General features: G+C 35.5%; 1 protein-coding gene across 3 annotated transcripts in view; it reads left to right on the top strand.

Annotated features, from left to right (window-relative positions):
- The window catches only part of SLK (STE20 like kinase), a 50,905-nt gene that overhangs the window by 10,908 nt on the left and 17,792 nt on the right, over positions 1-22,205 (top strand). For 2 of the 3 annotated variants that reach the window (XR_007906824.1, XM_051800682.1), the window contains exons 2-9: positions 10,183-10,347; positions 12,670-12,718; positions 13,476-13,625; positions 16,157-16,229; positions 16,445-16,639; positions 17,298-17,379; positions 18,332-18,460; positions 20,363-21,760. Coding sequence is in view for 2 of the 3 variants with exons in the window: in XM_051800682.1 (XP_051656642.1) it covers positions 10,183-10,347; positions 12,670-12,718; positions 13,476-13,625; positions 16,157-16,229; positions 16,445-16,639; positions 17,298-17,379; positions 18,332-18,460; positions 20,363-21,760 (2,241 nt within the window). In the remaining variant the exon portion in view is untranslated. The remainder of the gene's footprint in view (positions 1-10,182; positions 10,348-12,669; positions 12,719-13,475; positions 13,626-16,156; positions 16,230-16,444; positions 16,640-17,297; positions 17,380-18,331; positions 18,461-20,362; positions 21,761-22,205) is intronic. The other variant, XM_051800683.1, reaches the window with a different exon arrangement.

Here is a 22,205-nt window from a genome sequence, read left to right as displayed (position 1 = left end):
GGAACTAAGCCACACAAAAGCTGATTGTACATGTAATCTTCTTGGCTCCCCAGACCAGCTCACGAGAGGGCCAGACAAGCGACACTGTTAATGTAGGGGAAAACTGATGGGACAGTGTCAGCATTGGCTTAAATAGCAATAAAAAGGAAGCACCAGGGTGACATGTCAATATTCTGAGGTTGTTAAGGTGTGTCAGGTGAATGGTTTTTCTCAGGACAAAATAAAAAATCCAATTACTCCTATTGCATGAGCCACTTGTTAACAAATGGTAGTTTTGCTAAATACTGCTGGTGGTGTTATCAGGCAGTAGTTCTGTCCCTCTGCATCACTGACATCCGTGCTAGGATAATTGTGTTGTGTAGACATATTTTTAACTGGAAATTTACTAAAAGCCTCTGTTCCCAATTTTATTTCAGGTGGTGATTCTCTTTTCTACTTTGGGTGTGCTACATAACTGCCAGAAAAGAATGAAAATTTTATAGGACTTCTTATTTGGCACTAAATCTACCTTGTATGAGGAAAGTACAGAAACCAAATTGAATTTCAGAGTGAGCAGTGTTTTGAAGCAAGAAATTACTTTGATAATTTTCCAAAAGGAATGGAATTCTGCATTCCCTCTCACTGTACAAATACACAAGAAAAGATAGTCCTCTGCTTCAAAAAACCTTCAACCTAATAATAAATCAAAAAAAAAATAAACTTGAGAGAGGGAGGAGTAGAAGAAAGAAATGAAGTTTTCTCTTGATGAGAACCTCCCCTTAAGAGCCATGCAACATCATTTCTTGGGTACATGGGCAAAATAAACCTTTCATAATTCCATTCAAAGTAACATTTCCACACTGTTAGGAGGCAAGAACAGAACTTCCTCCTGAACATCTTGTGTATTTAACTGCTTAATCTTATCGTGACACTTAACAGTTCTGTCAGGGGAAGAACAATGTTCTAATGTTGCATGGAAATCTTTTGGTGATAGAAGCTCACAAGTTCGTTGGTTGCAAATATCTGAGTAAAGCAACTGTTTTTCCTTTGCATATTTTGTGCATCAAGCTCTTCAAAGAGTTGAAGGGTTTATCTGGATTTGTTTTTAATAATTTTATCAAATAATGCAATTATTCCCATGGCCATTTGTGTTTATCAGTAGCATTCTAGGTAAATTCTGTATGAATTACATTAATCAGTAAAATGTCAAACAGCCAATGCATAAAACATCAGAATTTAAAAAAGACTAGCATCATCAGTATGCTTTTAAATTAAAACTTCTTTTGAAATCTGCTGATAAGTAATAGGATTTGCATTCATATAGTTTCTCAAAGTAGTTGGTTTTCATAATTGGCTAGTTGTTCAAATTTAACAATTAAAACAAGCCAAACAGTTAATCTGGTAGGCAACATCAGAAGCAAGTGTTCCACTACTATGCTGAATATGAATGAAGTTTACATACAGAACCCAAGACCTATTTTTATGGTACTTGAATAGCCAGTTGTCAAGGAATGCTAAATCTGTATTCAGATGGCTCTTCCTCATCTCCTGAGATGTCACACTTGCAGCACAAAGATATCCAGGTCATTGTAAATTTTGTGAGGCACCTTTTGAACTTGCACGTTGGAGATTTCAGTTTGTGTTTGTGGGGTTGTACGGAGCTTTAGGGTCATGACTTAAGGCACAAGAAAACTACTGTCAAGTCATAGTCTGTACAGGCATTAAACAGCCTACACCAGCAGAGTGTATTTTGTAATTAATACAGTTAATTGTAGGACTGACTTGAAAATAACTGGTTAAAAGGGTGCTGAATGATACTGGCTTAACTATATTGATTTCTTTGTTGTTGCTGCTGTCTTTGCAGTTGGTTTCTGTTAGATTGTTTTAAAGATATGCACATAAGGAAGCAATGACTTCCCTCTAGAATTCTGAATTTTATGTTCTTTTTGAAATATATTAATACCATAAAGAGAATATGAATTAGTTTCTGTAGCAATTTTACTTAAAAGTGAGAAATGATGATGTACAGCTTTTTTAATTAAAACTGTCTGAAGCTACTCTACTTCTGTCTTTTGTTCCTTCAGAAATAGAGGAAGTTTCATCTTAGCAGACTAGAGCATGTATGGAGCAACAGAATATGTGCTTTGATAGTTTTGCAAGAACTGTTGCCAATTTTAATGTGGTATTGATGTAGTCACATTTCCTTTCCCTCTGCTACAACTGTATCTTTTTGTAAAACACTGAATCTTAAACTGCTTATGTAGTTTATATTTTTCCCTTAAAATATATGAACTCTACTGTATTTATTGTTCATTTTAGAAGGACAAAGAACAAAATGGGGTGATAATACTTCATTTTGTTTAATCTTTCCCCTCTGGCTATTTAGCTGTGCTTATTGCAAGATTTGAATATGGCTCACATTGCAGTATCAAATTATACAGAACCTTTTCTCAAATTGCCCATATTTTTGAGCTAGTAAGATGTTTACGCTTAAACAGTTAAGTTACATCTGTTATAGCCCATCATCTTCTGCAATAAATACATAAAATAGTCTTAGTGCAGGTCTTTAAATGCCTTTCTTCTGCTCTATGAAATGTAGAGCTTTTAATAATATTCTTTACTTTTCTGACAGCAAGTTTTTTTAACTTAATTACTGTGCCACATTGCATTTCTATTACTATGTAGTTTCCCTAGTAACATGTCAGAAGGCCTTTATTGAAGGACTCTTAAAGTCCAAAGAAATTGTCATTTTTCTTTCTTTATTATTTTGTTGACTTGCTCATATCCAGTTAGGAAGGACAGAATTTTCTGTGCTCAAGTCAGATGCACTGTTCTGTTTGTTGTTTTGTTATAATGAATAGCTGTGCTGGGTCAGCAAACAGCTGTAGCCATCTTCCATCTGATCTGGCTAAAGGCTCTGGGCAGAGCAGATCCTAGTCTTGTTTTGTAACTTAACTCCAAGGAACAGGGTAAGGAGGAACTGTGGGTTGACCTCGCCACTTTATTTTAAAAAAAAAGAGTGTTCCAGGTTGATACATGTACATCTGTGAATGTACACTAGTCTGTAAAGTGTGAGTGAACAAAGTGACTGTGTGCTACATGGAGCTGAAAGACTCAGTGGTGCATCTGTTTGCAGAAAGCTCCAGAGTTGGCTTTTACAGCTTCGAGTGTCTCCCTGGGAGAAGAGGTCAGCAGGAGTAACGTTGGCTCTCTGAGCTCAAGTAAACTAAAGCTTGTTACAGATGTTAAATGACTAGAAATAAGATTATAACACAATCCTCCCAGGTAAAGGAATCAGAGGTTTCTTAAGTCCTGTGTTCAAGCAAATAATAAAATTATCATAAGCAAGTAATAAAATTCTCAGCTCAACCTGGCACGGGGATAATTTTCTGAAAAAAACAGCACTCTGTACACAGCTTCAACTCTGACCTGTTGTTTATCTTAAAAATCCTAGGGAACAGCTGAAGTTACAAATTGTGGTTTGATTAAAATCTATTTCTTGATCACATTGTTTCTTGGAAGCATTAATTTATGTCATTTGGAATAAAGGTGTGTTTATTGCTGGAATAAAGATTGAATTTTAAGCTGTAGTCATGAAAATTAGTAAGCATTAAGCATTATGTTGGTTTTTTCCTAATGACATAAGACTGAATAAATAACTGTAGGATGTTTGTAATCAAAGATAAAGATAGACTGGGTTACTACCCTTTCTGGGAAGTTGAAAGTTAGTTTGGGGCTGATATTGTATGGTGCTGGATAAAACTGAGGAAACCTCTGCCAGCAACTGTTAGTGTCCTCTGCAGATGAAAGATAGTGGCAAAGCAGCTTAGCACTGCAGGGATAAATCTCAATTTGTCACACCTCCCCCTTTTCGAGTTTAGGAGTTGGTTGCAGTACAGAATTGTGTATTTTAATGGTGCTTTCCCAAGTAGTATGTACAGTTATTATAACAGAATATAGGAAAAAAATACCAGTCCTTTGCACTTACACTCTACCGCCTAATGCCTTAGTTACAAATGTTTTCCAAATATTGTCAGCTGATTTTCCCTATTACTTTTATGAAAGTCATCTTGCAGCAAGAGAAGGGAAAATAAGAATGTGGTGTTTATATAAAACAGCAAAGAATATTTTGGAAATTTTTCTTACCAGTGTTTAGCAGGTTTTTTTCTTATTTTTTATTCTGTTTTTTAAATGTATTTGCTTAAATAAAAATTATGCTGAAGTCTGATATAATCTCTTCTGTTAAGTTTCCTCTATAGGACTGTTTCTGTTATTTTGCCCATATTTACCAGTTCAGTGCAGGTACTTTTCAAATATGCATATAAATATTCTTTCTGATTTCAGTGGCACGATGCATGAATCAGGATGGGAGCTCTGCTTAGCTAGTGTACAAAATACCACATAATTAACAAGAATGCTTAAAGGGAAACATGAGGTTAAACATTAAAATTATATTCCATACCCCTCCCAGAAATAACTTGTGGAATCCTCAGAAACCAACTGTGGAGGAAGCAGAAGAACCACAATGAGTACGAAGTACAAGGATAATATTAAAAGAGTGAAGTTGTCATGGAAACAGCTCCAAAACGAGCAGAGCCACAAAGGCAGCACCAGACCACAGGATCATAAAGATGCTTCAGCAGTCGGGGTTGAACCCTGGCATCCACTTTGTAAGGAACAGCATTTGCTTGTAGGAAATAGAGGCACTTTTATCTGCACTTCTATTTCAGTTTTTTTTTCCCTGGCATTAAACAGGGAAACTGAATTTAATTAACTTCTTTTTAAGTAGAAAAAACTGTATAGTAGGTAACTATGATACATTGCGCAGGCAGGGAAAATTTTTGGCTGATCAGCTGTATCTTCTTTGGGAGATACTATCCTTTTGAGTAAGTGTTCTGTAACAGTAATTTTGACAAGTTTTAGCATGTATAACTGGAGTTAGTTGGTTTTTAATTGCTGGAACGAACCATATCTATAATTAAACAAAAAATTGAAAGTCTGTCTTTTTTTTTTTTTTTCATTTTATTACGTTTTCAAACATTATGCAGTGAAGACTGGTGCAACATAACATAGCTTCTTTGAAATGTCTGGCTCATCTTAATTGCCAGAAATCTGTGAAGATTGCCATCTTCTTCATTGACTGAACTTGTGATTTATTGTTAAAATTTAATGTCATTTAATATTGCAAAAGATTCTATTTGCTCTTGAATTCAAACTGGTATTTTTGATTACATTTCTCAATGTTTGATGTTAGAATGAATGCTTTGTTTTATCTGTCTAGTCAAGGTAGATTTTTTTTATAAAATTCACTGATGAAGAACACCTTTCCATGGTTTTGAAAATAAGTTTGAACACTTGATGCTGGTCCATCTTGCAGGGTTTTTTAGTTTTAAAATGCACAGGACAATGTTAAATATAGTATAGTAAACTAATACAAAACAAAGTCCAGTGTAGTTGTTTCAGTAGGCCACGCTACTTCTTACATTTTTATTTGATAAAGCCGTTAAAATCTAAAATTACAGCAATTTTTTTTCTTGATTCATATGTTTAAGACTGAGATCACTGCTTTGGGACAGCTCAGAGAAACAACTCTTGCCTTTGCATTGTACAGGGACAGTTTTTTGGTACTGATTACTCAGGCACCATCAGAAAGCTTGTATGGAACTAGATCTGACAATCCCAAGTTTATACAAAAGTGGAGCTTTTTATGTGGGAAAACATCTTTTGTTGAATAGGGATGGGCGTATTTTTCACTTTTTGACAACTTTGATGCTCTATGATTATGACTACAGTTTTGTTAAGAAGAATGAGTCAGAAAGGAAAAGCTTCTTAATTGATTTGTTTTGCTGCTTGCAGAACATGGGGTTATATAACATCTCACAAGAGATCGGGCATCAGGAAGAAGAGTGATGAACAATTTTCTGTCTCATATCTCAGTTTTGTTTCTGGTTGGCTGAACAATAGGCAAAGGACGTACTAAGCTTTTTTTCAGTTGTAAAATAGTGTTTAATTTTTTAAAGCTGCACTGCAGGAGAGGAGCTGCACAGTTGGGAAGGAAACATTTACTGACAGTAAGAAACTGAAACAGCCCCTCCCAACCAAGGCTGAAACTTCATATTGGTCATCTGAAGATGAAAGGCTACTAGTTATCTCTGAGCTGTAATCCTATTACTCGGGAGCGGTGGCTCTGCTCTCCCTGCTGTCCAAGGCTGGGAATATGCAACTTCTTGGCCAAGTGCCCAGATAGTAAAACTGCCTTTTAATATTGTACTCTCAGTCTCCTCACAAAGCTTCTACCCCTAGATCTTCTATTTAGTTATATGATACTGTACAAAAATCCAGGATTATTAGGGAGGAGTTACTAATTCCACATACTTGCAGGTTCTGGTTTTCTGTAGAATGGTTATTCGTCTTTCTTGTGCTGAGACATTTTCATATTTTTACATTTTTGTGGATTAGATGTGCATTGCCATTTTAGTGTGAGGCATTTAGGTTCAGAGAGGAATTAATTTGCGAGTTCTAATTTTAGAGATCATTTATTCTATACAAACCTGTAATCCATCCTGATCAAAGTGTGTTTTTCTGTGCATTGTCTGCTAATGAGACTGTACCATCCATTGCAGGAACCATGCTGTAACATTCTCTCACTCTGTGAGTTAAAATGTTTGCTGCAGTAACCTTAAATAATAATCCAAATAGAAGTTTCAGTGAAAGGATTGCAGTATTTATGTATAGTTGCATATAGTAGTTAATAATATCCATGTCATATTGTATTAGTCACATCTTGAGGGAATGAGTTATTCCAATTCAGTTTTCATCCATTATGTATGTATCTTTTGGAAAGATCAAATTTTGTTAATGAATCTTTCCCCTCCTTTCTTCCTTGTCTCCACATAACCATTGAAAATGCCAGTTTGGATTTCTTAGCATGGGACTGAAGCTTAAATCATCTATCACAGAAGCAGAATCGAATGTATTTTAAGCAGAGCATTTGCAATAACTTGAGTTGGTAGTTGAGAGCTTAAATACAGTAGGAAACTGCGGCTACTTAGAGCATCTGCCCTTTCAAAACATGTCCTGTGACATGAATGGCAGGTTGACTTTAAATGTTGGTGTAGCCAAATGCAAAATGAGAATATGCAAATCAAGGCTGCATCTACACAATCATTTTCACTCCTGCTCTGACCTTTGGAGAATGTTTTGTGGCAGAAGAAAGACTTGAGCCTAAGTATAGAAAAAACAAACATGCCCACACAAAGCTGTAAATGCTTTTTGTTCCTCTTAATCCAAAGAGGTTTTTTTTCCCCATAGCACACTGAGTCATAAATCTTATGCATGATCAGTAAAATCCTTTCCTGCACAGTTCAAAAGAACATATTTCTTACGTGCTTCTTGCAGCAAGTCACATAGATGGGTATTTATTATTGAGTGCATTGTGGGGTGGAGATGAGTATTGTCTTATTCAAGAAGAACTTTAAAGTGGATAATTTCTTTTCAGATGTAATATTTTATCAGTCCTCAGAAATACCCAGTGGAAATGTGCTGCTTCTAAAGCTTTTTCCTTTTAAAAACAGGAAAAAAAATCTGGATATAGACCTACAGAATTTTACTATCTTAAGTCAGAACAAAGGCAACCATTTGTTTTGTTTATAATTGTTGAGATGCTCATAAAGATAATCATATTGTCTCCTATAACTTCTGTTTTGTAATGAGGTGTTTTAATAGAGCTACCACAAGGAGGAAATCATAGAAACTTATTCAAAGCAGATTTTTAGTTACTTCAAGTGAAAGGATCTGGGAAAAATCAAAATACAAAGTGTTCAGTCAATAGAAAAAAGCAATGGGTGCTGTAAATGCAGCGAACTCCCGAGGGTGTAATCATGGAGGTGAACTTACCAACACCTGTCTCACTCAGAGGTGAAACGGAATCAGAAAGCAGTAACATCTGTTATTGATACCTGAGGTAGATAGTTCTATTTAAGCAAAATATTGTTACCATTCTATAGTTTGCAAGCAGATTTGTGTAAAAATGATTTTCAGATTTTTTTATTTTAAGTACCCTTCTTTAAGGTACAGTGAAGAATGTCCATGCATGTTTCAAAAAAGTACATTTACAGTTAAAATTTGAATTCTTTAGAAAGGCGCTTTAAAGCCCATTTTTCTGCACAGGTAAAGCCAGCAAGTCTGTTTCTGTTTTGATCAGACATCTGTTTCACTTTTTGTGTTTAATTTAGAGTGCAGCTCCAGAATAGGAAGGTTGGTCTTTGATTCTTGCCATAAAGCATGAAACCAAAACAAATGATGTTTGCGTTACTAAGCAGACCTTTTCCTTTTTATTATTAGAACGCGTGTTGGAAAATTTCTCAGTAGTTTGTTTTCAAGTAATGTTACACAGATTCCTTATCTTTGTTGTTAAACGTGGGAGGGCAAATATTGAGGTTGGGAAGATTGGTTGTTTTTTGTTTTGGAAAGAATATTGAGATAAGAAGAAATGTTACAGAAAACCTTTACCTTCAATGCTGGGACTGTGCTTAAAAGTGTGTTTTGCTGTTACTGCTGTTTTACTGAATATTATTATAAATGTTTATCTTTAAATATTTTATTATCTTTTGCCACACTGAGAGAATTATTTATAGCTGTGAAAGTAATAATATTTAGACTTTGGAAATCATTCTTAATGATTCTCACTTGCTGTCTGATAGCAACTTTTTTCTGGTACTGGTATGAAGAGATTGGGTAACAAAACTCAGGTTTTGGGATTCTTGCTGTGTTCTGTCCTGGGATGATCTCAAGTGGGTTTGGGCCCTGTGTATCAGCTGTACCAGCAGAGACAGGATGAACCACCTTGTGATGCTTCACATCAGGAGTCGGAATTGCCCCTGCAGGTCCTTGTCTTCTGCTGCTTTGGAGAGAGCCTGTGTCCCTCCCTCCTTGCCATTTAATTTCATTTGAATGTCAGAAACTCAGTGGAGTAAACATAGGCCTTTGCTTCATGGTCTTTACCTATAATGGGTGAAGTAGACTTCAGTCCTACACTTGTTTGATTCAGAGGCAAAAGATAACCACTGGAAATGCCCTGACAAAGTAGTGTTTTTATGATGGCTTGAGAAAAATATACCTTCTTATTTAAATTTACTGCAACTTGGAATTTAGTATTTTTTCAAACATAACTTGCAAGAGAATTATTAGAGACTGTACATAATTTTGTGTTTTCATATATGTATGCACATGTATATAGACTGTGTGTTTAGTATTTGCTTTACCTCCCTCATGTTAAAAAAAATCTGGCCTTTCCTAGTTTTGCTGCATTTGTTTCCAGCAATATTCTGTGAATAAGTGGTATTTGCAGTTACTGGTTTCTGAAATGTTTTACTATTTCAATAAGTCACCCTAACTGATTGTCATTTCTTATGTTTTTAAAAAAAGCCAAGGAATATTTAAATGCCTAGCAGAAATGTTTGGGGGTTTCTTTCCCTTGGTTTGGTTTTCCCTTTCCTTGTTTTATTGGTTCTGTAGTTGACCGTATCTCTGCAGCAATTCCAGCTTGCTCGTCTTAGGGTGAGAAGTAATAAAGTAGAGGTTGGCAGCATTTCCAGCATTCCACTTTCCATGAGTCCCCATCTGTGGGAGTCCTCCCAGACTTCTGAAGCAAAGAGAGCAAAAAGCCCAGACAAACTAATGATGGCTTGGCAGCTCTTTAACCTGGGAGCTTGCATACAGCCCCTGGCTGAAGAGGGGCAACCTGCTGGTTCCTGGTTGAGGATCAGGTTCTCTGTGTGGCTGTGGGAAGAGCGGTGCTGCCACAAGGTGGGGACTGTCAGGAGGTGGAGGCTACTTCATACTCCTTGCCAAGTGTTAACAGACGGTGTTTTGGGGAGCAGCCCGAAACTTCATCTTAGCACCAAGCTGGAGTGACCCCATTGACTGTATGATGGTTTAAAGAGTGTGACAAGAATTAAGTATTTTTACATTCTTGTCTTTCATTGTTTCTCAACCCTAGGAAAAGTTATTAAGCCCTTTTTCTGCTAGATTTTATCTGCTCTTTAATATGCAGATGTTCTCTTTTTGTAGAGAAGGAAGCTAGAGGCAGGAAAACAGCACAGAACTGTCAGGAGAGGGTTGGTTTGTTTGTGGGGGTTTTTGCTGGTGCAGTTATCTGGTGAAATTCATGTATATATGTTTGCTGTGCCTTTTCTTTTACAGGCTCAGAACAAAGAAACAAAAGTTCTGGCTGCTGCAAAGGTGATAGATACTAAATCAGAAGAAGAACTTGAAGATTACATGGTGGAGATTGATATTTTAGCATCCTGTGATCATCCTAATATTGTCAAGCTCCTAGATGCTTTCTACTATGAAAACAATCTGTGGGTAGGTATTTTTCCTTCTCTAAGTGTTTTTACTTATTTCAAAAGGTTATTGAAATTACAGTTTTTTCTTTATTAATAGATCATTTGTCAATCACATTTTGTCTGGCTTGTCAATGTTGGGATAACTACTCGGTTTCAAAACTAATTTTTAAATTGTGAGTATGATTTAGGAAATAGTCACTAAAAAATTGTGCTACACTGAGTCATTTGGTCAGGGGTTTGAATCTAAAATGTGGAAATTAGCAGTTCATTTTGGTGTATTGAGAGAGTTCTTAATTGGTGCTTATTTGTAGCAGCAGGACTCAAATTTTAATTACATTAGTACAATTTAAAGTGAGATTCAGAATCCACACCTGAAGAATAAATAATGTGCTGAAAAGGTCAGCCTGTGAAGTATGTATTTTAGATATGAGTGAATCTGTTGGCACTTCCAGGAAGGACAATTTACCAGTACTTGAACCATAATTAATTTACTTAAACCTGAGGTATTAGACCCTTGATGTGTGGTGAGCATACATATGACTACACATCACTCCTCTGCTGTATCCTGTGTGTTCACTGGAATAGCTTTAGCTGTGACAAGACAGTTTTTTCTTCTAGGTGATCCAATGCAATATTTATAAGTGCTTTTGGAATTGTACAAAGAATACATGTGTGGGGTTTTTTTAAAGTTTATACTTAAAAAAAGATACCTAAAACAAATAAAAGAAAATTTTCTTTGGAGTCTTATGAATAAGCTTTATCTTTTAGCCATGAAAACGATGGATGTGTAATACTGTATTTCCTCATTTACATTTACTTTGCTAAGCTTAAAACTTTGTCATCTTAATGCAGACTAAAAGGATTTTGTATAAAACAGTGGAATAGTGAAAAAAAATCCTATAAAAAAGTTCAGTATGAAAGCGAGGATGCATAGAGGCAGAATATGAAACAGTGGATAGGCTTTGCTGGCAGAATGAAGATAGAGGAGTAAATAGTTTGAAAATAAAGTTGTAGCTACATAGTTACAGTGTAATGCAAGGGTATGAAAGCAACAAAGAGAAAACTTAATGATGTGGTGAGTAAACAGAATTTAGTGGAGGGGAAAACAGAGAAGAATGATAGTTGGATGTAAAATAATACACTGTTGCTTTATGGGTTTGGAAACATGACTTCTTTATCAAAGAGACCTTTGTCAGCTCAAACAGCAAATTTAGAGAAATAAATTCCTTATTTACAATTTCCCACACTTGACTTACTTGGCATGTAGAAGCATGTAAATGGAATAATGTTTAAAGGCCTTAAAAAGAGTTGCATTCTAAAATAAATTTGTTGGTGTCATTGTTGTGGGGATTAATTGCCATAGTAATTTGAAGTAATATGTGACATAAGTGGTGTATCTATAAGTGTTATGCTATAAAGTATAGTTTGAGATTTCCTCTTTTATGGGCAACAATACTCTGATTTTAAAATTACTCTAAAGAAAAAGAATAGGATATTATTTCCCAGAATATTGACTGTCTGAGAAGAAATACTCGTTATCTGTCAGGCTGAAAATTACAATTTAATGTTTAAAATTCAAATCAAAGAAAAAACACATATGGAAGAGTGGGGTATCAATCTTGAATGACCTTTCCTCTTTCTTGCTCTCCTCATTCCCTTTGTCTACCCTCTCTTTGCTTTGTGTATGTACTTTCTGTCCTTTGTGTCAGCATAGTTTGTATTCCAAAAGAGTTGCAGTTTATTTTTGTTTCAAATGCAACTCAGAACTGGAGATGGACTTGTTCTAGTATATTCTGGGATAAAAGCCTTGATGTATTGTAGGCATGAATGAAAATGAAGGAAAATTAATGTAAACATCTGAATTTAGTAATTTTCTTTAGCTTTTAAGAGTATTTTTCTGTATTTTCATCTTGTCTGAAACAATATAGGAGATAGCATCTGCTAATGGAAAATCATTTAGCTCTTGGACTTTTCAGTCAGGGAGATTATAGTATAGAAGTAGAGCTTAATAATCAAGAAATGAGTTGGCAAGGATTATGTAAATCACATTACAAGGAGTAGGTTTAAGCTGACTGTTTCATTATGTTTTGTTATGCTATTTTATATTTGGATTAAAACTTTTGTCTGAGGATCTCCAAGTATTTTTCAAATAATTTGCTTGAGCATCACAGCCCTACTTTTAGCTGGGTAACAATACCAATATTTTGCAGGTTAGTAAAGTAATTTGTAGAGGCAAAATAGTCTGAAACTCTGATCTCTCAGTAATGCTCCCTTAATTGATGATTCAGTTCAGTGGAACTGTTTAATTTCTAATTCCTGTATTTTATTTGTTTAAATACAGATCCTGATCGAATTTTGTGCAGGAGGAGCTGTAGATGCAGTCATGTTGGGTAAATAAATTGTTTCAAATAATAAACTTAACACCTTAAAATGATAATATATATTGTAAGACTTATTTTGTTTGAGTATTGTTTTGATATGCAAATATTTCTGTAATTGATGTGCTGTATGTGTTGAACGTTGGGGTATTTACACCTATATCTATGGACATTGTAACTTCTTAAGTTAGATTTATTTTCTCTCATTTTTAAAGTGTTTGTTTACTTTCTAACAACATTTTTGTTTCAATCCTTTGAGTAAATGTGAAGAGTTGTTTTCAAATGCTTATGAAGATCTCTGTTGTTGTAACATAGTCTGTATGAGCCCTTTTCAGGACCTCATTTTTCCTCTTCCACTGCCACCTTCCAGGTTAGGTTGAGATAATTCGTAATATTGCATCTACTTTCAAGTTAGATTTTTTTTCTGTGCTTATTCCTCAAATTAGGTGAATACTAATACCATTTAAGTAAAGGATCTGGTCTTTAGCATCTCTGTGTACCACATAGAAGAATCAATCTGTAAACTATATAGCTTTTTCACAGTTCAGAGAGGTGGGTATGCATAACTGATAATGGAGAGGCCTTTGGGTTCAAGGCATGAAATTTTTTCTGAAAGGAGAGAGTATTATAAGATAGAATTTTTTTCTGACATGTGATGTTTAGAGTCTGTCAGATAAATTAATTTTCACATATATTGCTATGCTGATTGCTATGAACACATAACGTAAAATGCAGAAATGTTGTGATTATTTCTGTCTCTGTCTTGTAGAGCTTGAAAGGCCATTAACAGAGCCACAGATCAAAGTGGTGTGCAGGCAGACACTGGAAGCACTGAACTACTTGCATGAAAATAAGATCATCCACAGAGATCTAAAGGCTGGCAATATTCTTTTCACATTAGATGGAGACATTAAACTAGGTAAGAATGTTGCATATAAAAGACTTTCCCAGAACTTGGCATGGTCTTTTAATTGTGTTTTCCTCAGGCTGCAGTTTGTCAGAGTTCATTATTTACCTACTGAAATACCAATCTAGCAATAAAGGGTTTTTCAAAAGCAAGTGGTTTGCTACTATCAAGAAAAGAAAAAGCTTGAGCAGATATCCTGATGATACTTGACACATCTTTCACACTCCAAAATCAGCAGGGGTAGGAGTCATGTCAGTATCTGCACCAAGTTGCCTACAGTCAGACCCAACTCCTACTGTTTCTTAGTATAACATTCTTACTTACAGTTGCCTTTACTATGGTAACATCAGAACTTCCCTTTGAAATCGTTTGTTTGGAAAATGAGCATTCTTTACTATCACCAAAAATCAGTACCTAGTGCTGTTGTCTCTTCCTTTGTTGGAGAGGAGTAATTATCTTAATTAGTCATCTTAGTGTTTCTGTGTCTTGGTCAATTGTTTCTTACCCTGAAATTAGGACAGAACAGTCTGGAGGAAAATTAATACAAATTTACTATTGTTGATTCCTGTTTCTTTAATCTGAATTTAAGCAGTCATCCACATTTTCACTCTGATTTGATAGGGAATCCGTGAGGATTCCTCCATATAGAACTGACAAAGGACTACTGGTGGTGAATAGCCTCCCTTCATTCAGCCAGGAAAGGAGAGGAATTATCTGGATCCACTTTGTTTCAGGGGCAAATGTGTATGAGCTGTCAGCCTTTACAGTGGCTCTACCCATGGCATAGTTCCATGACATTGCAGTTCACACTCAGGTTTCAGAACCTTCTCTCTGCATGGTGTTTGTGATTAGTTGTATTTCTTTGGAAGCACGTTACACAGAGGGTAAAGGTAAGGGGAATCAGAATATCAGCACAGTGAACTGGGGCTCTGAACTCCCAGCTTTGCTACACACAATCCTTTTAAACGTAAACAAGGAATGTCCAACTTCAGAAATATGTCTGAATGTGTCATATTGATGGCAGAGTCTCAGCAAGGTTCAGTGCATCATCTCTGTTAAGAAGGTGAGAATGTTTAAGTACTTGCTTTGCTATATTGATCAGTTTAGTGTGTCTGTGCTTTTTGCATGAATCCCCTTGCTCAAGACTGTTGCTTGTACTTATATTCCTTGCATCTGGCTTTCTTTTAATCTGCAAAGTACATGTAACTATTGTTTTAGCTTTTCTACAAATCTTGAAGATTAGTGATGGACTGGGGGTCATAGGCCTTATTTTTAAATGTAATAGAACTGCTATCTGAGATTCTTAGTACTGCTGTAAAAGAAACCACAGATCATAGCAGGAGTCTCATGGTCAGAGAAAGTCATTTGTTTCTGTTCATTTCCTCACATGACCTGGCTTCTCCTCACACAGACTTAGAACTATTTTAAGATTTTGTCAAGCCTAGCTGATACACAGCACCTTGCAGGCTGTCAAGATACTACTTAACAGTTCAGACCACAGGGAGATTTCTGCCACACTTACATTTAGTGATACATTCAGGTTTGCAAAGATTTGCTTTAGTTTTGAGAAGTGTACAGCATCATTTGAAGGAGCATTTTTACTACTTTTAAACTATTTGTATTTTGATTCTGCTATGCACAGAAATGGGTAATTCCTTGTTATACAGATACATTAATGACAAATTTCCTTCATTGCATTTTATTTGTATAAGGATTTGAGTTTTATCATTTCAGTATCTCTAGTCCCTCAAGATTTCAGATTTTGCGTTTGAACCATTGCAAAAGTCCTTATTTTTTTTTTGCAGAGCAGAATTAGACTTCTCAAGTGTTGAGCCCATCAAGTAATTTTGTACAGATTAAAGATGGACACATATGGCTATTTTTGTCCCTTTGCTCTAATCTCTAGATCTTCATTAACAAAATTACATCTATAATAAGCATACGACAGTTATTCAAATATCTTTTTTTTTTAAGTGAGAAATGTAGTGCTTTGTAGACAAGTAATTGCAAAGATAAAGTTGAGTTTTGGTTGGATATTACATCAAAGGTGGATATGTAAGCTTTCTGATATTTGATGTAAAGTGAAAATCATGTGAAAATAAACCTGCAAGATAAAGGAAAAATGTTCCTTCATGAGAATTTGAGTCCTGAAATTAAAAATTGAATGAGTTGTTGAATTAATGAGAGAATTAATGTCATGAATACCAACTGCATAGGCTAAAGAAACTAGTTTCGAATTAAAATAATTTGAATCAGCTATTCCTATAGTAAATACATATATTGCTCTTTCCCACACAGCCCAACAGTAGCATTACTTTCTGTTTTAGAAATGGAGTATAAGTTTTAATCAAGGTCCTGTACTAGAAATGCTCTAAAACCTTGGCACTTAGCTATTAAAGCACAATATTTTTATTTCACTTTGAAGTTTTAATACTGCACAATGTTTGCTCTGGAACATATAACATTTAAAAGACAATTGTAAAATAAAAAATATAATATGTTTTCCACCACCCCATTAATAGTATTTTGCTGTTTGCTTTAAGCGGATTTTGGAGTATCAGCTAAAAACACAAGAACAATACAAAGAAGAGACTCTTTTATTGGTACACCATATTGGTGAGTACACTGTTTTGCTGACTTTTTAGTAAAAACTAATAGCTTAATATTACCTTTAATTTTATTATTACAAGCTTGGTAAATATTGTGTAAATATATTAAGTGAGGGTAGAATATGCTGCTTAAAATGCTTCAGTGACTGTGTGTATTTAGAATGTTCTCAGAACGGATCAGAATGCGTTCTCTAATCCAGTACTTCATTATTCTCTTTGCAGGATGGCTCCAGAAGTAGTAATGTGTGAGACCTCTAAAGACAGGCCTTATGATTATAAGGCTGACATTTGGTCTCTTGGCATTACTTTAATAGAAATGGCTCAAATAGAGCCACCTCATCATGAATTAAATCCCATGCGAGTGCTTCTGAAAATTGCAAAATCTGATCCTCCCACGTTAGCACAGCCTTCAAAATGGTTAGTATTTTATTTACTATGTTCCTAGTTTGTAGGTTTTGAGTACAAGGCATGCCAAGTCATCTGTTTGCTAAACTTCATATTCGTGAGCATAACCTTGTTGAACTTTGTGGTCTGGTTTTATATTGTGTGTATGTTTGTACATGTGTACACACACATATAATCTGCTCCCACAATTGGAACTATGGTCTTTTTGTCATAGTTCTGTATAGAAACTTTTATACAGAAGTACTATGCAGATTTTGCATTAAAATGTGTGTGAAATAGCTTTTTACAAATGCAGTAACAGATCTGAAGACCATCTGAAAAGAGATTGTGTAAAAGCAGACTAAAGCATTCTTATACTAAGAAAATATTTTAAAAGGCATTATCTAGTTGGTCAATTTAATATCTTTACATGATTCAGTTAGTGTTGTAGTAGATGTGATGTATTAAAAATGCAGAACAAAAGATGAACTCTTCTATTAATGAGCAAACAGTTTAAAGGTTGTATTTGTGTCATGTTGGTCTTGGCATTCCTGTACTCTTCGTTTTTCCCTGAATCAGTAGAAGAACCTGGAATTGCAGTGTAGATTTATGGGAAAGCAAAAGAATATTTCAGTATATGCTAGTCTGAATAGACAGAAGAACAACCACTACCTGTTTGCTTTTCTTGTAGGTCATCAGATTTTAAAGATTTTCTGAAGAAATGTTTGGAAAAGAATGTAGATGCAAGGTGGAGTGCAACTCAACTGTTACAGGTAGGAAGAGTAAATTGTTCAGAACTGTTGTTTAAAGGCAAGCATATTTTGTATTTTTTAAAAGCAGAGCAGTATTACAGTAACAATTTAAATTATTTCAAATCGAGTGTTCATGCACAACCTGCTTTTAAAATTGATGCATTGATCCTTATTTGATAAAATTTGGGTAATTGATACCAAGTGCAGATCAGATTATTTGTTTAACATATTTTGATGTGATATGGCTAATTACTTCGTGTAAGTAATTATGCTTTGATAGCTATAGTGGATGAAGGAGATATTTCCGTGTGCAGTCAGTTGCTGACAGGTGTTCCAAAAGCTTTAGCACTCAGCCCTCCCTGTAATGCTGTCACTGCAGAACAGCTGAACAGGAATAGACGTGACCAGGTACATTTGGTTCTGTTTAACGTCAGCGCGCATTTACCTCATCCACAATCCATCTGGCATGTGTTGAGTAGATTTAAGCAGCAGGGCCAAGCAGAGAAAGGAGATTCAGACAGTAGGAGAACAGGTACCTCTTTGCTCTTAAAGAAAAAGAATAGAATTCCAGTTTGTTTTTTCTAAGGACAAAGCACGTTTTTTTCTAGAAAGAGTCATCCTAGATAAAGCTTATCAGGAAATAACTGTGGAACTGAAATGAAAGTTGTTTCCAAGAAAAATAACCTTTTTAAAAATATTTCTACTTCTATTCTTTGGATTGTGAAAAAGGTCAGTATAAATGAATTATTTATATTTTTAGCAAGTTTGTTAGACTGCTTACGCGATATGCTTGAATACAAATGTTTTGATTTTATGACTTCAGCAGAAAAAATGTATTAGGACAGTTATGATTAATGTTAATTGTGAATCTTCAAATTTAAGAGAACCACAATAACATTTCTATGAAGTTGTATATTCTTTCAACTTAGCAAGTCAACACTTAATATTGTGCTTATTTTTTTATTTTCACAAGCATCCATTTGTTACTGTTACTTCCAATAAACCAATAAGAGAATTGATTGCAGAAGCTAAGGCTGAAGTTACAGAAGAAGTTGAAGATGGTAAAGATGAAGATGAAGAAGAGGAAACAGAGAATTCTCTGGTCAGTTTAAAATTTGCTTTTTTAAATATGCAATCTCCAGCTTACCATGGAGAATTCTGTTTCTGATGTACTAGCTGACTTTTGCAGAAGTCTTCTAAAAATAACAACATAAACATACTCCAACCTTATTACAAAATAAGTAGTCAACAATTTCAAAATTAGCATGTTTTTAAACTCCTAGTAATAAATAATAACTAATAAATACTAACATCTTCATTTTTTACATATATATGTGATATTTTAGAAGTGGGATACTGATTTTTGTGTAAATGGTTTTAAGTCAAAATGACTAGATGAATGAGTGAATGTGCATTTGTATTCCATGAAGTGTTTAGAAGACTAAGAAAGGTATTTGACTATTATGCTGTAAACTAGGTTTTACAGTGTGGCTGTCAAAGAAAAAAAAGAAAAACAAAAACCCCCATATTTTACAAAGGCAGGATTGCATTTATGGATGTATTTCTGGAGATGCTTTAAGAATCTTATAACGTGAATAGGGTTGCTCAGAGGGGAAGGCCCCAGTGTTGAGTGCTGGGGTGGCAGGTTGCAGAGTGCACAGGCCATGTGCTTCCTGACCTGAGTGGTGCAAGTGCCTGGCACTGTCAGGAGCTGCCGTTACCAGCCCTGGTGAAGGAGCCAAATGCAGGAGCAGATCCCTTCATTTCCTTTTCTCCCATCACCACACTACTCATGTCCCCTGACCTTCACACCCCACTCCCAGTCCACCCCAGCAAATCTCCAAGTGTTCATTCCCACAAGCTTCCTCCAGGACTTATTCTCTATCTCCTAAGGATCATCCACCACCTCCTTCCACTGACAAGCTGCTAAGCCATCAATCCCTAGGAGGGCTGGAGTGAGATCCACCTGTGACTCAGTTAAATATCTCAAAAGCAGCATTTTAAGAACTGTGAGGTAGATGCGTTCACATTAGTTACTTGTGGTAACTTTAAACACTTCTTGGAGATCAACACTAAGCTTCTAGAATAATTCTGTGAAGAAATATTTGAAATGCAATTTTGACTTAAAAGGAATTGTTTTATGTATGCCTGGGAAACCCGTAAAGTAAGAACTGCATGATCAAACCCATGCTTGCTGCAACAGCTAACCTGGGATGTTCCCAGTGGCAAATCAGGAGCCTGATCTGCAAATTACAGGGTTCTGACAGTAAATACAGACAGAGAGATATCACAATCACTTTGAAGAGTGAAAGATCAATTATGGCTAAAATGGTACTTTATTATTATATTCTTTTGTATGTCTGTATGTAATCTGATAACATTCATATTCTGACAGTAGCAGTTTCTACAGTGAGGTAACTGTTTCTGTTCTAGTTCTGTATTGCCACTTAATCAGATCTGCTAGAAGTTGTCACCATTTTAATGGAGTTTTACAGTGATTAAAAAATAGATAAAAAAATTTCAGGCATTTTTAACAAAGAACACAAAGTGAAGTAGAGAAGAAGGTCTTAAAATTTCATTTTATCAATGCTGCACTAACTGAAGCTACACAGTTTTTTTTCTAGCCAAACTGGCACAAAGACGTGTCTTTCAAATCCAGCTGTAGCTGGGACTATTGAGGAACTGAACTGATAAAAAAAAAACAATGTGAAAAGAAAAAGACTCTTGAAGAGTGGCTGATGACCATAATGCCTTTCCCTCAATCATAATAGTGTATTTTATTCAATTCTGACTTATGGAAGAGGATTCTTATGAAACTTTCTGTTCAGGGCCTGTCTGCATTTCGTGAACTTGTTCTGTGGTAATGCCAAGTGAAGTACTCTGAGGTTACCAAATTCTTTGCCTGTAAATACAATATTAATCTCTGTTCAGGTATTCTTCCATAGAACTGTACTTTGCTTAAGTTACAAAATGTTTAAGTGTTTCTCTTCCTTTAATTTTTTAGCAGTTACCTGCAGAAAAGCGTGCATCCTCCGACCTTAGCATTGCCAGCTCTGAAGAGGATAAACTTTCACAGAATGCCTCTGTCCTGGAATCTCTCTCTGAGAAAACAGGAAGTAATGCAATTGAGGACAAAACAGCTGGGGATGAATCTGAGGACATTAAATTTAGGAAAACAGCTGATAAGATATGCAATACTACCGTTAACGATGTGGAAGTGCAAAACGGTTCTGTGCCAACTGGTGAAGATGAGGAAGGCAAAATAATGCCAGCAGAAAAGGACACAGAAAGCTTGGAAAAACCACATAAGGATACAGAACCCCAGAAAGGAGGGAAAGAACTTGACGTGGTAACAAAACCAGAAATAAAGAATGAACCCAAACTAAAAATAGAGAAAGAAAATTCCACAGCAAATGAACAGACAGAAGATAATAAACTGAAAGTAGTACCCACAACTGAAAATAGTGTAGAAACTGAAGAAGGCATTTCTAAGGAAACTGGTGAAAAAGAAGAGAAGGAGAACAGAACAGATCTCTCGGGACTTAAGGAAGAAAAGGTCCCTGTAGAAAATACAGACACAGAGCAAAAGGAAAATAAACATGAGGAGCAGAAAGAGGCAACAATAGACACCACTACAGAAACTCTACCTAATGCTACAGTCGAAGGGTCTGATGAAGAAAAGGAACTAATAAAGCATGGAATTGACAACATTAAGGAGATAGGTGATATTGCTGAAACACCGATCAGTGATGGGGATAAAATACCTGAGCTGGAGGATAAGCCAGTGGAAAGTCAGGCTAAGCAGGTCCATGAGATAATCAGCTCTGAAGAAACTCTATCAGAAAGCCAAGATAAAGTGATCAAAGTAGACAAGAAACTGGCAGAAAGTGAAAATGAGGATATTAGTAATATAAGCAGCACGGAGGAAACAAAGATCAAAGACTCTGGAAAAGATGTCGTAGACCAGAAGGCAATACAGAGCAAGCCTGAGGATATTTCTAATAAAGTGGTGGATAACCTGACTGATATGGACCAAAATTCAGGAGAGTGCAGACCTGAGAATATCCAGGAAAACAACATTCAGACAGACAAAGAACGTTTAGAAGTTACTTCTGATGAAGTAATGAAGGATAAGCTTCAAAATACTGTCAATGAACAAGGTGATGACTCTGAAGTCACTCCAGTCCCCAGTATTAGTATTAGCACTGAAGAAAATGAGAAAGTCAAAACAGATAATCAAGGCAATACTGAGACTTCCCAGCAGGTAGAGTCGGAGAATGTGAAGGAAAATGATGCCGATTCAGGCACAGGTTCTACAGCTGATAACAGCAGCATTGATTTGAACTTGTCCATTTCTAGCTTCCTTAGTAAGAACAAAGAGACAGGATCAATATCTTTACAGGTAAGTGTAAGCAATCGTATGTTTTTTAATATAAATTCTCATGTGAGGTGTGACCCTAAAATTATTTCCAAGTTTAATTTTTGCAACAAAGAAAAGTGTTGAGTGAGAAACTAGTATGGCACATAAATACAAAACTAACTTTGTAGAAACCAAAGTATTGTAAATTGCACGGTATGACAATGTCTGTATTTTGGCATTTATGCTAATTATTTTCTTAAATTATTGCATAATTGTATTTTAAAAATGTGGACTAGCATATAACAGGAATTCTAACAATATTAAATGTGAAGAATTGTGAATGGTTGTAGTTCAGAGCTGATATTCAAGAAGACAAGTTCAATACCTTACTCAACACAGAATCCCTGTTTAATGGGAAAAATCTCCTGTGACATCTAATCTTATCTTGAATTCCTGTCGCTTCCATCATCTGTCTCTCTGTTTAGAT

This window comes from Manacus candei, unplaced genomic scaffold, assembly GCF_025592945.1.
Source record: "Manacus candei isolate 608988 ecotype Guabito, Panama unplaced genomic scaffold, ASM2559294v1 h1tg000050l, whole genome shotgun sequence".
In the NCBI taxonomy this organism is placed as follows: Eukaryota; Metazoa; Chordata; class Aves; order Passeriformes; family Pipridae; genus Manacus; species Manacus candei.
Note: the sequence above shows the minus strand (reverse complement) of the source record. Positions and strands in the feature narration are given on the sequence as shown.